General features: G+C 36.7%; 1 protein-coding gene across 1 annotated transcript; it reads left to right on the forward strand.

Moving 5' to 3' along the window:
• LOC109225627 (beta-D-glucosyl crocetin beta-1,6-glucosyltransferase-like) lies at window positions 13,073-14,822 on the forward strand. The gene is made up of 2 exons (XM_019390365.1): window positions 13,073-13,832; window positions 13,997-14,822. Exons 1-2 carry the CDS (start codon window positions 13,144-13,146, stop codon window positions 14,685-14,687), a joined length of 1,380 nt encoding a protein of 459 aa, XP_019245910.1. The 5' UTR covers window positions 13,073-13,143; the 3' UTR covers window positions 14,688-14,822.

Genomic DNA, 15,430 nt, shown 5'->3' on the forward strand with positions numbered 1-15,430 from the left:
GGTAGAGTGGATTATAAGATAAGAAAAGTAAGAAAGAGCAAGCGTTGTTGATTATTTCCTTGCCGGGACGTTTGGTTGAACTTGTTGGTTTCTTTCCCTTGCCGGGATTTTTGTCAAATATTTGCTTTTTTTTATGCCTCTTAATCGTGACTGTTGTTTGGGGAGTCAGACTATTAAATGATGTGGATCGGGTTGCGCGCCGCAACAAAGATATTAAGGATCGGGTTGCACGCCGCAACAATAATATGTGAGGATCGGGTTGCGCGCCGCAACAATGATACATGATAAATGATGTGGGTCGGGTTGCACGCCGCAACAGTGGTATTTGTGGATCGGGTTGCACGCCGCAATAATGGTAAATTGTGGATCGGGTTGCACGCCGCAACAATGGTAAATTGTGGACCGGGTTGCACGCCGCAACAGTTATTGATACCATGTGTTTATATTGAGTATTGTTTTCCTTGTTCATTGTGAATCTAAGCTGCTTTAGTTTGTTACTCGGAATTACTGTTACTATTGTTATCTCCCCACAGCATGTTTCCCCCTCCCATATTGCTAGTTGTTTGTTATTTTGTTTCCGTTGTATATTTATAACTGCACAGGTTTATGTGGTGTCCGGTCTAGCCTCGTCACTACTTCGCCGGGGTTAGGCTAGACACTTACCAGCACATGGGGTCGGTTGTGCTAATGCTACGCTTCTGTGCATTTTTGCACAGGTCCAGGTTCTGAGGAGCAGCAGCAGCATTAGTACGGGAGCAGGCTTTCATTATCACGAGACCGAGGTAGCCTTGCAGGCGTCCGCAGGCCGGCGTCTCTTCTTTATGTTCTCTTTTAGACTGTTGCCTCCTTGTCTCGAGACAGACAGCTTCTATGTTTCTTTCAGACCTTTGTATTTAGTATATTCTTAGTGGTTCGTGAGTGATGTGACACCAAATCTTGGGTAGAGGCTATTATTAATTGTTCCGCGTTTTGATTCAGATTTATAAATCAGACTTTCGCTATTATTCTTAGTAAATTTCATGTTCTATATTGATGCTATAAATTGTTAAAATAATTGTTTGGGGATGAAAAATTAAAAAGTTGGCTTGCCTAGCTACCACGAGTAGGGCCATCACGATCCCGATGGTGGGAAATCCGGGTCGTGACACGCTTACACCCCAAATATCATTGCGGAATTGGATTATGGTGCAGTGTGCAAGGGCCAGCCCTCAAATGTCCAAGTTCAGAGGGAACTCAAGGTCCCAAGGCAAGGCTCATAGGAGGGGGGCAGAACTTAGAGTCTAGGAGTAAGTGTAAGTGCAATAGAGGGGGAATTAGGGAAAGCCGTGGCAGGTTGGTGGTCATGCCCAGCAATTGGGATGCTGACACACCCCTGACTAGCCTGTCAGCTTTAAATTGGGGAGTTAGGACCTATTGAAGGTCAGGTTTAGCCCTGGGCAGCAATTTGGATGCTGCCAGGCCATGAACTTAACTCAACACACATAGGGAATGGGGTATGGGGATTCATAATAGAAGCAGGATACAAGGAAAGAGCAAGCAAAGGGGCATACCCAGCAATGAGACATACTGGCACACCCTCCAGCCTACTTAGAGGTTGGGGGTCAAAACTCAGTTCATGGACAACAATTCTTGTTGCCATGCCCTAAGTCCCCACTCACAAACACATAGGGGGTAATGGGATAGGGAGCAAGTGTTCAAAAAAAGAGAAGCAAGCAGTAGCATATAGGCATATTAAATGTTGAACTTTACAGAAAAAATAGACAGTGGATACAAGGACTGTAAGTAAACACATTGTGGTGATGCTGAAAATTAAGTTAGGACATACCCGTTTCAAAGAGACAAGTAAAGAGAAAGCAGTAGTCTTGTAAAAGCCAAAGTGCAGACAAGAAGCAAGAATACTCTAAGTATGTGTTCAGAAGAGAATTGTGTAATTGTGAAGTCTGAAGTGTGTTCAATCGTGTGTCCTTGTGAAAAAAAAGGGTCGTGTATTTATAGTGTGAAAGTCATGAGAAAATAAGGTAAGAAAATAACTGAAGACTGATTGTCAATCAATTACATAAGACTCCCTTTAATTAAGGGATTCAAATTCAAACGGGTATAAAACAATTAAGGAAAGAAATTAATCAAACGCTTGTGTAAAGCATGCAATTGAGGGCAAATACATAAAGGTTATTTAAGGCAAAGTTCAGTGGTACACGGTTGATGAAAAATAAGGAAAGGGAATCAATCGAAAGAAAATAAAATTGCAGGCTTTGTCCGAATGAACCAAGTCAGGAAAAAGAGTAAAGAGGGTTCAACTAGAGAAAATCAGTAGCAATCATCAGACCTTATTAAAAGGAAATTCGGAATCAATCAATAGTTAGCAAAACCTTTTTAGAAGAAGAACTTCTCATATATAAAGCACACAAATATTCAACAAGAGAGAGTTGTCATGCTGGTTAGCAAAGATTAACATAGAAACAGTCATAAAAAGTTCAGGTCCAATTTATAGACTCAGAATGAGTCTGAGAGTTTGGGGTTTCAAAGTAAAACCCTAGTCCAAACACAAAATCGAACTTACCAAAGAAACCCCCAAATTCTAGGGTTTCAGTTTGAATCAATTACAGAGATGAGGGGGCAAGCCATTGAAACAGACTCAGAGGTCTCTTTCAGAGACTTAGGAGAAAGCAAACAAATATAACAGCAAGTTCGAAACAACAGAGTGAAGAAACTGATTTGAAACATAGTGAGAAACAGTAGAGGAAAACATGTTTAAGAAAAACCTGGGACTTAAACAAGTTAAGAAGAGAAAAGAGATAGTATAATACTTAAGAAAAACAGTAGAAGAAACATATTTAAAGGGAACTCAAACAAGGTCCAGTAAAACAGTAACACTTAAGAACATGGTAGAGAAATACAGTAGAAGAACACGAGAGCACCGGAACAGTATAGCAAAAGAACATACAGTAAAACACACTGGGATAAACATGTGAGATCATGGTATAGAAACATAGTAGAAAAAAGAACAAAGCACAGTAGGAGAACATGCAACACAAAAATACAGTAGAGGACATGCGTGGTAGAAAAGAAGACATAAGAACATAGTATAGCCAAATACACACAAATAAAAGAAAAGGAAAAGAACCCTGAAGCGGAAAGAAGCAATTTTTGAAAGGAAAATTAGGGAAAACGTTTGAAAACTCAGGTAGAACACAGACATGTAACAAATCTAAGAAAACGGGTTAAGGGGTTGGGTTAAATTAGGATTGGGCTGGTCCGGAATTGGGCTGGAAGTTGGGTCAATTAGGGGGTCAAATTTGGCTGTGATTGAAATACCAAATTGAAACAAAATGAGGCCAGTTTTTAAATAGCCAGTTTTGTCCCTTTTATTTTATAAAATAGTAAAAAAGATTTTAAACACAAATTAAAAGTACTAAACCGAATAATAATATATAAACATTAATTTAAAAATATTGGACCCAACTTTACAATTATAGGAATGCTATTAATCTTAAAATAGGCCAAAATTGCAATTGTATGCAATTTTAGCTTTAAAATACCAGATAAATTTGTAAAAAATATACAAAAATCCCATTAACTATATTTTGGTGTAAATATGAGAATAAAATAAGTTATTCATCAAAAATGATAATTTTGGGAATAACTATTGATTTTTGTACTGCTAAAAATGGACAATAAGTTGATTTTAAAATCTTTTAAAAATTAGAAAAAATGCCAAAACCTTATGCTTATATATGCATATATATGCTATCTTGAGAGTATTTTGTATATGAAAATTGTATTAGGGAAAAATTGGGTATCAACACCAGCTGTCCCAATAGTTAAAAATATGCCTTTCCAGGCTTCCCTAATTCTGTTTTTTGAGCACATAGCCTTGAGGCCTATAAATAGTGCCCTCCCTTCACTCTCAAGGACAAATTTGGAGCACTATTCTCTGCACCAAAGTCCTGAAAAATCCATCAGAATTTCATACCCTAAAAAAATACAAACAAAAAAAATATTCATTGCTGGTTGAGTTTTCTTCTTTTCTATTTTTTACCTTTAAGAATTAAAAGAACTTTCATGGGAATTCTGCTTCTCTGGGTTTAAAGAGGTTTCAAGAAGCTGAAGTTTGATGTTGATCTGTTTGCTTTACTCATAGTTCTGCTCTTGCTGAGATCCTCACCCCATTTTGCTTTATTTCCAGTTATCTTTTGGGACCCTGATATAAGAAGTGCAAGTTTGGAATATGTAATCGAATTCTGAAGATCTAATGATAGATGTAACTTTTCCAATTGATTCACATTGTTTCTTTTAAAATTTGTCTAGCCTTTTACAGTTTTTAGCTTTGTCTTATGTGTTTCCTTTGCCCATTCATGTTGCTGAAATTTTACCTCTCTTTCAAGTTTGGATTCGAATTGTAACTTGTTACTTGGCTAGAAAAGTTCTTTTTGTTGAGTACATACTGTTTAAACTTTGGTAGTATAGATTTAGGTTAGATTATGAACATCTCCTGTTTGACTTTGTTTAAAATTGTTTAGGTTAGTATTGATGATTCAGTCCAGGTTAAATTCGTATCATGACTTTGTTAGAGTAGTTGCTGACTTTGATCATATGGATTTGTTTAAGATCCATCGTTATCATTGTATATATTCAATCTGAGTGTTTAGAGTTTCAATACTGTTAGGATAATTACATGTGTGAATTCAGCAATAAACTGGTAATAGTTTTAAATCTTCAGATGTATATGGTGTAGTAATAGTAGAACAGTTTGGTTATAGGATGTATAATATGGCTATCTAAGTATTGTGATGTCTGGGCTAGCATAACACTTATCTGTATGCTAATGGGCTTTATTAAATCTTTGAAATGTGAATTGTCTGGGCTTCATAAGAAAACAGTCTGCCTTGAGTGCTACTGGGCCTGAACCGGCAGCCTATTTTGAAATGGAAAAACATCTGCCCGGTCACTTTCCTGGGCTCATTCTCTTGAGCCCAATTTTTCCCCTTTAAGTAATTTCCTTGGTTTAAGCTCAAACCAAAACTGGGCTTCGAATGATTAAGGGAACAGCCATGTACTTCAAACTCTTTACTACTATAGCTGCCTATTAAATTTATATCAATTCTACATAAGGATATCATAAGGCCTTCTCAATTAAGTGTAGTTCTTTGAAAATGGAGTGGGGTGTGCCATCCTAATTAAATCACCCATGGCCCTCACAAATATTATAACTAATTATTAATGAATATTCGTAGAAAAGCATTTAGGCGTGTTTAATAGACTATTGTGATTGTGTACACGTTCGCATGACATAATTACGATTCTAAAAATCAATTCGGAGTATGCGTTCGCGCAACTTCGACCAAACTTTCTCAATAATAATAAAATTGATATTAAAATAGTCCGCTTTAGTTAAATATAATTCTTTAAAAACAGACCGAGGTGTGCCATCCATAATTAAATCACTATGTCCCGCTTGTTAAGTGTTGTAAAAATAATATTCGTAGTTTGCTTTAGGCACGTTTAATATACCATCGTGGTTGTGTACACGTTCGCATGACATAATTACGATCCTAAAAATAAAACCGGAGTATGCGTTCGCGCAACTTTGGCCAAACTTTCTTAATAATAATAAAGAGTTGTTGATTGTGGACACGTTCGCGTGACATAATCTTTAACGCGCCAAATAAACGGGTACACGTACGCGTGACCTGTTTTAAGATAATTTCTTAATTAAAAAAGAGCAAATGCACATAGGTTTAAAAATGAGTAATTAAACAATTTGATTAAGCCAGGTATGATCAAAGCGACCGTACTAGAACCACGGAACTCGGGAGTGCCTAACACCTTCTCCCGGGTTAACAGAACTCCTTACCCGGATTTCTTTGTTTTGCAGACATTAAACTAGAGTCAAATCTCCTCGATTCGGGATTCTTAACCGGTGACTTGGGACACCATAAACTATCCCAAGTGGCGACTCTGATCTTAAATAAAACTCACGTTTCGATTGTCACTTAAATTGGAAAAACTCCCTTATACCCTTTCCGGGGGTAGAAAAAAAGGAGGTGTGACAAGACAGAAATATAGTGGCTCTTTCGGAGCCTTCAATCAAACTTATATTATCAGAAATTGTAGAAATATTTGCCTTTTCTCTATTCAAATAAGAAAAGTATTTCTAATCTTTGAATATGGCATGAGTTGGTCCAATATCAATTACACAAATATATTCATGCTTGATTTTTGATCCAAACATGATTTGAGGATTATCCATATTCTTCAAAATGACATAAACAAAATATATTATAGTAAACATCATTATTAAAGCATAACATTTATTTATGTAAAAAAATTACATAATCATACTATCTACTACAAACAATAACAATTAAAATATTTATATTTCTACAGATTCATCACCGATCACATGACTTGTCTCTCCTTTCGGGAGTGCAAAGTAATCAGCTACATCCAAATGTACGAAGTCTAAATTATCTTCAGAAATAAAATTTAATTCAACATTTTTCTCTATCTTCTTTAGGGAGGCTTGATAAAGCTCAACCAAGTGCTTTGGCGTACGACAGGTACGTGACTAGTGCCCTTTTCCTCCACATCTATAGCATGTATTTTCTGCATTTGTTGTTTGCACCGTTTCATGCTTTTGTTTTCCTTCCTTTTATATTGCTGGTGGTGCGGAGGGTTCTTTAGTGCATTATTATTACCGTGATTAGAGTTTCTTCCCCCGACCACGCCTGGGGCCACGATCTCTTCCACGCTTAGCTTGGTGGATATTCGTCTCATTCACTTCAGGGAATGGACATGAACCAGTAGGTCGGCTTTCATGGTATTTCATTAATAGCCCATTATATTGCTCGGCTACAAGAAGATGTAAGATAAGTTCAGAATACTTTTTGATCCCATCTCTTGATATTGCTGCTCGAAGAGAATATTCGAGGCATAAAAAATGGTGACAGTTTTCTCCAACATATCATGATTAGTAATATTATTACCACATAATTTCAATTGGGAAATAATTCTAAACATAGCAGAATTATACTCACTGATAGATTTAAAATCTTGTAGCCTTAAATAAGTCCAATCATACCGTGCCTGGGATGAACGACCATCTTGAGGTGGTCATATCTATCTTTCAAATATTCCACAGTACGGGTGGATCTTTAACAATAAGATATTCCATTTTCAGACCCTCATCAAGGTGATGGCGTAGGAATATTATTGTTTTGGCACAGTCTTGCTTTAATGCCTGATGTCCTTGATGGTGTCTGCCACACCCATCACATCAAGATGAATTTCAGCATCAAGCACCCAGGACATGTAGCTTTTGCCCAATATATCCATGGATACAAATTCAAATTTAGAAAGATTTGACATTATTTAGAAAAAGTAAGTTCGTACCTCAAATACTTTCAAAGTATTTGCTCGAGATGGCAGATTCTCGTGCTGATAACATGTTATAAAATAACGACTGTAAAGTAAATAAATCAAAGACAAGTATAGGGAGAAACGGATATATTATTCAACTTCAAACCGATGTACATAATGAACTGAATTCTTCTCTACTAGTATAAGAAAGGAAGTTGCTGTAAAAGCTGCTACTGTAATCTGGTGTGTAAGCTCCTACCTCAAGCTGCTGTGTAAGCTTCTTGTAAGTTGTTGTTGTACCATATATAGGTAATCTTCTACTGAATGAAATATTTATCCATAACGGAGTACCGAAATGATAAGCTTCTTCAGTAGGCTTATTTCCAACGGAGTACTAAATAGATAAACATATTTACAGCGGAGTCCATTATGGATAAGTTTTACTATCAGAAAACTCATTTACAATGAAGTACTACATAAACATACATAATATAATATATGTATAACAGTACCCATTTGTAGGACTGGCTTTCATGATTTACCTAAATTTTAAAATTACATTGAGTATCCCAAAAATATTGCACTCTATACCTCCAAATCTTCCAAAATATTGAAATATTCTGAAACATACCACAAGAGGGATTCATTAGGGTTTACAGTTGGATTTTGTCCCGAAAATTCTCCCGTAAGAGGGATTCAGTTCTCAAGAACATAAAAGGAGGTTTGGGCGTGTGCATAAAGAAGGTTATTAGATCTAAGAATGGCACAAAGTAGTACATCTTTGATACCGAATTGGTCAGAACTTGAGTATGATGTGCTAGTTCACGTAGCCAGGCGTTTGAATTTGGTTGGAGACTACCTTAATTTCGCCGCTGTCTGCAAACCCTGGCAACTTGCGGCCACCAAGGAAAATTTTAACAGTGACCTGCCTAGGGTTCCATGGCTTATGTTAGCCGAGGAAGAAGGAAGCGACGTTAATTCATGTAGAAAGTTCTTCAACCTCTGCAATGACTTGATTTTCAAGACGAGGATACCAAAAGCCAACGGAAAAAGATGTCTGGAGTCTATGGGATGGCTTGTCACAGTAGATTTGGGAATACACGGTGAAATTAGTCTGCTGCATCCTTTTTCCGGTGTTCAGATTGAACTGCCGCATCAAAATACCACTGAAGATTGTACCCGCAACAAGACTCGATATATATGGAATTTTATTGACAAGGCTGTTTTGTCGGCTAGTCCTTCTAAAACATCAGATTATGTTCTTATGGTTATTGAGGGTAGAAAATAAGTACCTCAGTTTTTGGAGGCCAGGAGACTTGAAATGGACCAGGATTAGAAGAGAAAACTATGACCCTCATTCTTGTGATCAACATTGCGATGTGGTTTACTTTAATGGCAAATTTTATGCAGTTGATATGCAAGGCAATGTGCTAGTTTGCAATGTTACTAGTGCTGAGGCTCAAAAAGTAGCTCAGTTGCCTTCATCAATGGATATCTATCAAATGGGATATCACAGGAGAGCTGAATACTACATCTTAGAATCACTAGGATCATTACTTGTAGTTGTGCGACATGGTAGTTTGGGAATGCCCAGGTTTCCATTCACACCTGTCTTTGAGCGTGAAGTTTATGATGATGAGGAGGTCCGGCTCATTTTTCATACAAATTCTTTTCGAGTTTACGAGGTTGATTTAGCTGCTGGTACATTGACGGAAACCAAACAAATAGGGGACAGGGCTATCTTTTTGGGTGCTAATGCATCTCTGTCAGTCCAAGCTTCTCAATTTCCTGGAGTTAACCCCAATTGTATTTATTTTACTGATGATATTTATGAACAATACAGTGACTATGTAGAAGGGGGCGGCTTGGACATGGGTATTTTCAATATAGCAGATGGCACCTTGAAGGGTCAATTTAAGTCTCTTTCCCGAAATCGTTTTACTCCACCGATGTGGGTCACACCGACTCTGTGTTGATTTGGATTCTGTCGTGATTACGGTTCCCTGGTGTCAGAATTGGTGAATTTGGGACGGTACGTCCAACTGAAGATGTTTGGTCAAAATCAGTTTAATTATTCAGATTTTAGTCCTCAGGTCTGTTCTAGAAGGGAAAGGGAATTTTGCGTATGTTTCCATTTTGCGAAGGCAGACTTGAATGATAAACTGATCTTTCTTTTGCTTATTTTCTGATTCTCTTCTATTTCCTCTCATTCTTTCTGCTATGTCTAATTTCCTTTCTTTAATTGTTATCTCTAAGTTGATTTAGTAGCAATTACTTCAGATTCCTTCATAGAGTGCATATTAGGATTCCTGTTTTTCATTCTCATGAACATCTTCTTGTAATTAGAATTATGGATTGCTTTCAGATTATGTTTTTGGAGAAAGTTTCATTATTCCTTCAAAAGGTTATTTGCTTGGATTTATAGTATCGTTGGAAATGTTGCTTCTAATAATCATTGAAGGAGGCCCGAATTTGAGTTGAAATTGGTTCGTAGAAAGAAATAGTTGTGGGAGAGAGGGTTGAAGCATTCTTCGGCTGGGTTCTAGTAAACTTAGTCAAGGACTCAAAATTGAGAGCACCAGGGAATATAAAAGCCGAGGCAATTACTGTTCATGCACTGCTTATTATACTAATCTATTTATGCTGTTTGAACTAATGCTGTTTTTGTAATTCTTCAATGCATCAAGTAGAATAGTGGTTAAGTGTTAAAGTTTCATGCTTGAGGTCTTTTGGTTGACGCTGCTGTACACGAGAATTTTTTTTCGAACGTGGGGATGACAATCAAGGTGAGTTCATTTCAAGCTGACCTAACTGATGTGTACCTTTCCATGGGTGGCAGGCTCACATTAATAAACAGTGTTCTTGATAGCATCCCAACATACTACATGTCATTATTCCCTATCCCATGCTCAGTTTTAAAGCAATTAGATAGACTCAGAAGGAGATTCTTATGGGAAGGGAATAGCCTAACCCATAAAATTTCCTTGGTTAAGTGGTCGAAGGTCACTCAACCAAAGTCACAAGGAGGTTTGTGCATCAGGGACCTAAAAGCTCACAACAAATGTATGCTCTGGAAATGGTTATGGAGGTATGGTCAACCGGGGAATGGGTTTTGGAAAGATGTCATTGATGCCAAGTATGGAGTGCAAAGCCATTGGTGTACCAAAAATAGCTCAACCCCCCATGGGGTTGGCCTATGGAAAAATATTAGCAGAAACTGGAGTGAGTTCTTTGAGAATGTAACTTTTAAAGTTGGCAATGGAATGCATGTGAAATTCTGGAAGGAAAGATGGATTGGAAGCTCAACTCTGAAGGACTCATTCCCTGGGCTGTTTCAGATAGCCTGCAATCAGAACTCCACTATAGCTCAGAATAGGGAAGGAAGCACTTGGAATCCCTTATTCAGAAGGAACCTACACGACTGGGAAATCAATGATCTACTGGCACTCTTTGAAGCTTTAGAAGGCTACAACATTGAAGAACAACTGCCAGACAAAATCACTTGGGGAAGCTCGAAGGAAGGCAAATACACAGTCAAAGCCGGTTACAATCTCATTTGCTCTCAAAATGGGATATTACAGAATTGGCCTTGGAAGCACATATGGAAGACCAGGCTGCCTACTAAGGTAATATGTTTCACATGGACAGCATTGAAAGGGGCATGTCTCACCCAGGATAATCTAACCAGGAGAAACATTATACTAGTTAACAGATGCTACATGTGTCTCCATAACGCAGAAAGCATAAACCACCTATTCCTTCATTGTTCACTTGCAGCTGACTTATGGAATTTCTTTTATTCCATATTTGGATTATCCTGGGTCACCCCTCAGTCAGTCAACGAAGCCTACGATAGCTGGTTTTTGTGGAAAGTTGATAAGGCCATCAGAAGGATATGGAAAATGATCCCAGCAACTATTTTTTGGTGTATCTGGACAGAGAGAAATCGCAGATGTTTTGATGGTGTCTCAACTCCAGCATGCTTCTTGAAGGCTAGATGTTTAGTTAGTCTTTTTAGCTGGAACTTCATGACCCCTGTAAATAGCACTGATCATTTTTTGGACTTTGTTAGCTCCCTGATCCTAGCATAGTTTTTTGTACTTATAGAGCTAACAGTCTCTTTGTAACTTTTGTTCGCTTTTGCATCCTCTTGATGCCTTCTTAATGATTACACCTTACTTCATCAAAAAAAAAAGCTGACCTAACTGATGTTTGTAACAATGTCTGTCCGTCAAAAGTCCAATTTCTCATAGCTCTTTCTGTGGAAACTCTAACTGGTTAATTAGCCCGAAAAGGCTATAGAAATTAAACAATCTAAAGTGAAATGGCATGTGTCACTCATAGTTCTTCAAGGTGAGAAACTGACTTACAGAAGGCATCTTATTGCTTCTGTATTCCATTCGTATCAGGTTTTTCAAGTACATGCTGGTCTTTGAGGCATTTGGTACATGGCTACTCTAAGGCATTGGTATTATTTGGCTTCTCACTGTTCCTTGCAAAGTTGCTACGTGAACAGTATAATAGAGTGCATTGGGACTCAAACCCACTGCCTTACCCATATAAAAACATGTTAGTTTATAATGAATTGGGACTCAAACCCAACTTTTATCATCAACATAGTGAATTGGACTTGAACTCACCGTCTTACCCTCAATCTAATAGGCCAAAATTCACTATGACTCGCACTCGAGTCTTTAAAAATATTATTATTTCATAATTACAGGCAAAAGTAAATTGACTTTTAAAAAGACATATATAACTATTTCACTATTGAAACAGTTCTTTTGCAACAAAAATGCTCGTTAGGATATAATTTTAAAAACAAAAAATGACATAATCACTTTTAAATTAATCAGGGGAAAGGTGCAGATAACCTATAGCCACTCATATTTCAAAGACTATAGGAACTTCACCAAAAAATCAAATACGGAGGAATGAGCCTTATGTTTGCAGCAAAAATATTTAAGGCTTAACGTATAACCGTGACTATTATAAATTATAACCATAATGAGGTTATATTGATTGAATATTCGAATGCCAAATTTGCAAGGTACTGTAAAATCGCCTACATATTTGGTAATTTTGCTTTCAATGAAATGCAACATGTGATGGTAAAAATATTATTACTAAATTACCTTAATAATTATCTAACATAGTATGTAAACTATCAGAACATATATATATATATATATATATATAAAGATGCTATAACACGTAATTATTTTGCAAATAAATGTCACTACACAGTCGGCGGCGCTAGTATAATTGAATATGTACTAGATGGTAAAAATATTATTACTAAATTACCTTAATAATTATCTAACATAGTATGTAAACTATCAGAATATATATATATATATATATATATATATATATATATATATATATATATATATATATATTTTTACCGATTACGATCAAATTCAATTTAGAGGTGACTTTCTAAACAGGCTCCTGGTATTCAATTTACTTTCGTAGAACTTCTCACAAAAAGGGATTACGCTGCATATTGCATTTTGACTTTATCACAAACTCAATCATTTTCTTCTCTTTCTTAGTATCATGCTCGTGTGTACACGCTTCCCTACTGCCACGTATTCATGATTTTCCTTCTGCTGCCACGTTACATGTTTTCTTGCTCATTCTATCCGTATAGCTGCAACAAGAAGATAAAGCTTAAAAAACACTTATCCTATAATAAATACATGTCCTAAAAATGATTTCTATAGTCCCATCATTTTCATTGTGTTTGATTTCCCTCTTTTTGTAGTTTCAAACTTTTCTATGGATACAAGACAGAGAAGCATTAGAATAGCAATGTTGCCATGGCTAGCACATGGTCACATATGTCCCTTCATAGAACTAGCCAAAGCACTCTCCAAGAGAAATTTCTACATATACATATGTTCCACACCAGTCAATATCAATTCTTTCAAAGAAACAATTTCAGAAAAAGATTCAATTTCAATAAAGATAGTGGAACTTCACCTTCCAAATTTACCTGAACTTCCTCCTCACTACCACACCACAAATGGCCTACCACCCCATCTCATGTCCACTCTAAAAAATGCTTTAGATATGGCCAAACCAAGCTTTTTTCAAATACTTAATACTTTGAAGCCAGATTTGGTTATGTATGATTTTCTTCAGCCATGGGTTCCAACTATGGCTGCTTCACAGAATATACCATCTGTTCTATTTCTTACTCCTGGTGCAGCAGCAAGTTGTTATCTTTTTCATATTGGTAGAAAGAAGCTTGTTTCTGAATACCCTTTTTCAGCTATTTATCTTAGAGATCATGAGTACGACAGGAATAGACATATGTTTGAACCGACTGATGATGATGGATATACAGATACACAGCGAAGAGTCAATGGATGCATAGATGGATCATCTGAAATCATCTTGATCAAGACTATCAGAGAGCTAGAAGGAAAATACATGGATTTTCTCTCTACTTTATGCGACAAAAGGTATGTCGCGTCTACTCAAACTTTGACGCTCATAACGAATCAAATAAAAAAAAAGCATCCAATATTTGGTGGTCACAAAATGACCTTCCTTTTCTATTTTGTTTGTTAGGGAAAAAGGTGTCGATGTATTTTCTTTTAAATTAATTAATTTTTCCTACATTCAGGTATGTTCCAGTTGGACCACTTGTTAGAGCGGCAGAAACAGAGCATGAGAATTCAGAGGTAATGAAGTGGCTAGACAGTAAACAAAGATGTTCCACAGTTTTAGCTTCATTTGGGAGTGAGTATTTCCTGTCAAAGGAGGAAATGGAAGAACTGGCTTATGGGTTAGAGCTCAGCAAGGTGAATTTCTTGTGGGTTGTGAGATTTCCAGTGGGAACAAAAATCACCCTAGAAGAATCGCTACCAAAAGGTTTTCTTGATAGAATTGGGAACAGAGGAAAAGTAGTACAAGGATGGGCTCCACAGTTAAGAATTTTGCAACATTCAAGTATAGGTGGATTTGTGAGCCATTGTGGATGGAGTTCAGTAATGGAAGGACTTAAACTTGGAATTCCAATTATAGCTATGCCAATGCATCTTGATCAGCCGCTTAATGCTAAGTTGGTAGTAGATGCAGGGGTAGGTGAAGAGGCTGTTAGGGACAAAAATGGAAATCTTGATAGACAAGAGGTGGCAAAGGTCATAAGGAAAGTGGTGGCAGAGAAAACAGGGCAGAGATTGAGAAAAAGAGCAAGAGAGTATAGTGAAATTTTGAAGAGTAATGGAGCCAAAGAAATAGATGAAGTTGTTGAAGAGTTGCTAAAACTTTGTAGGCTTACAACAAGACACGATTCTACTGAACTGCTTTACTAAATTACACGCTTTTTCCTTCAATTTTCTTTTTCCTTTTGGTAATTTACTTCCCACCAAAATAAATATAGATCAGTGTACAATATTATCAATTTTCATAATATGAAATTGTAGCATCCAATTTCATTTATTTGTGTATATCTATTTGTTCTGGCTAAATCTGAATTACTTTTATTTCGGACACTTTGCGTCGGATTAGTGTCAACTACCGGTTCTAATACTTAACTTAGCAATAGACAGGAAAAGCTTATTATTTTGCGAATTAAGTAAAAATCTGCTCAGTCTTTTGCTTCAGCTGAAAATTAGGCCAACTCTGAAGATATGATTAGTAGCACCATTACAATCATCACTTCGACAATTTACAGTTCTTCCATTTTATATCACGAAAAAAAAATTGGACGGGGTATCAAAGTAATAACTAAATCGAAGCATGTTAAATATGTCATGCCAAGTCTTGTAGCACCCGTAAAGGGGGGAACGAGGGGGAGCCTGGAATAAGAAAGAATTCTATGGCGGGTAACATCACAATCAAGGGCAGAGCCAGAGGGCAAAAGCATCTTGTTTATATATAAAATAGATGTTGAACTTCTGAGGCCATCTCCGATCCTAACACCAAAGTTCACACCAAAATAGTGTAACACCGAATTTATTCCAACCATTACGTTATTTTTTATACCAAATCTTCTCTCTTCTATATTATATTATTATCTTTTATTTACTTTTTATTTTTTTTCCTTCAAACAAAT

This window comes from Nicotiana attenuata, chromosome 5, assembly GCF_001879085.1.
Source record: "Nicotiana attenuata strain UT chromosome 5, NIATTr2, whole genome shotgun sequence".
NCBI lineage: Eukaryota > Viridiplantae > Streptophyta > Magnoliopsida > Solanales > Solanaceae > Nicotiana > Nicotiana attenuata.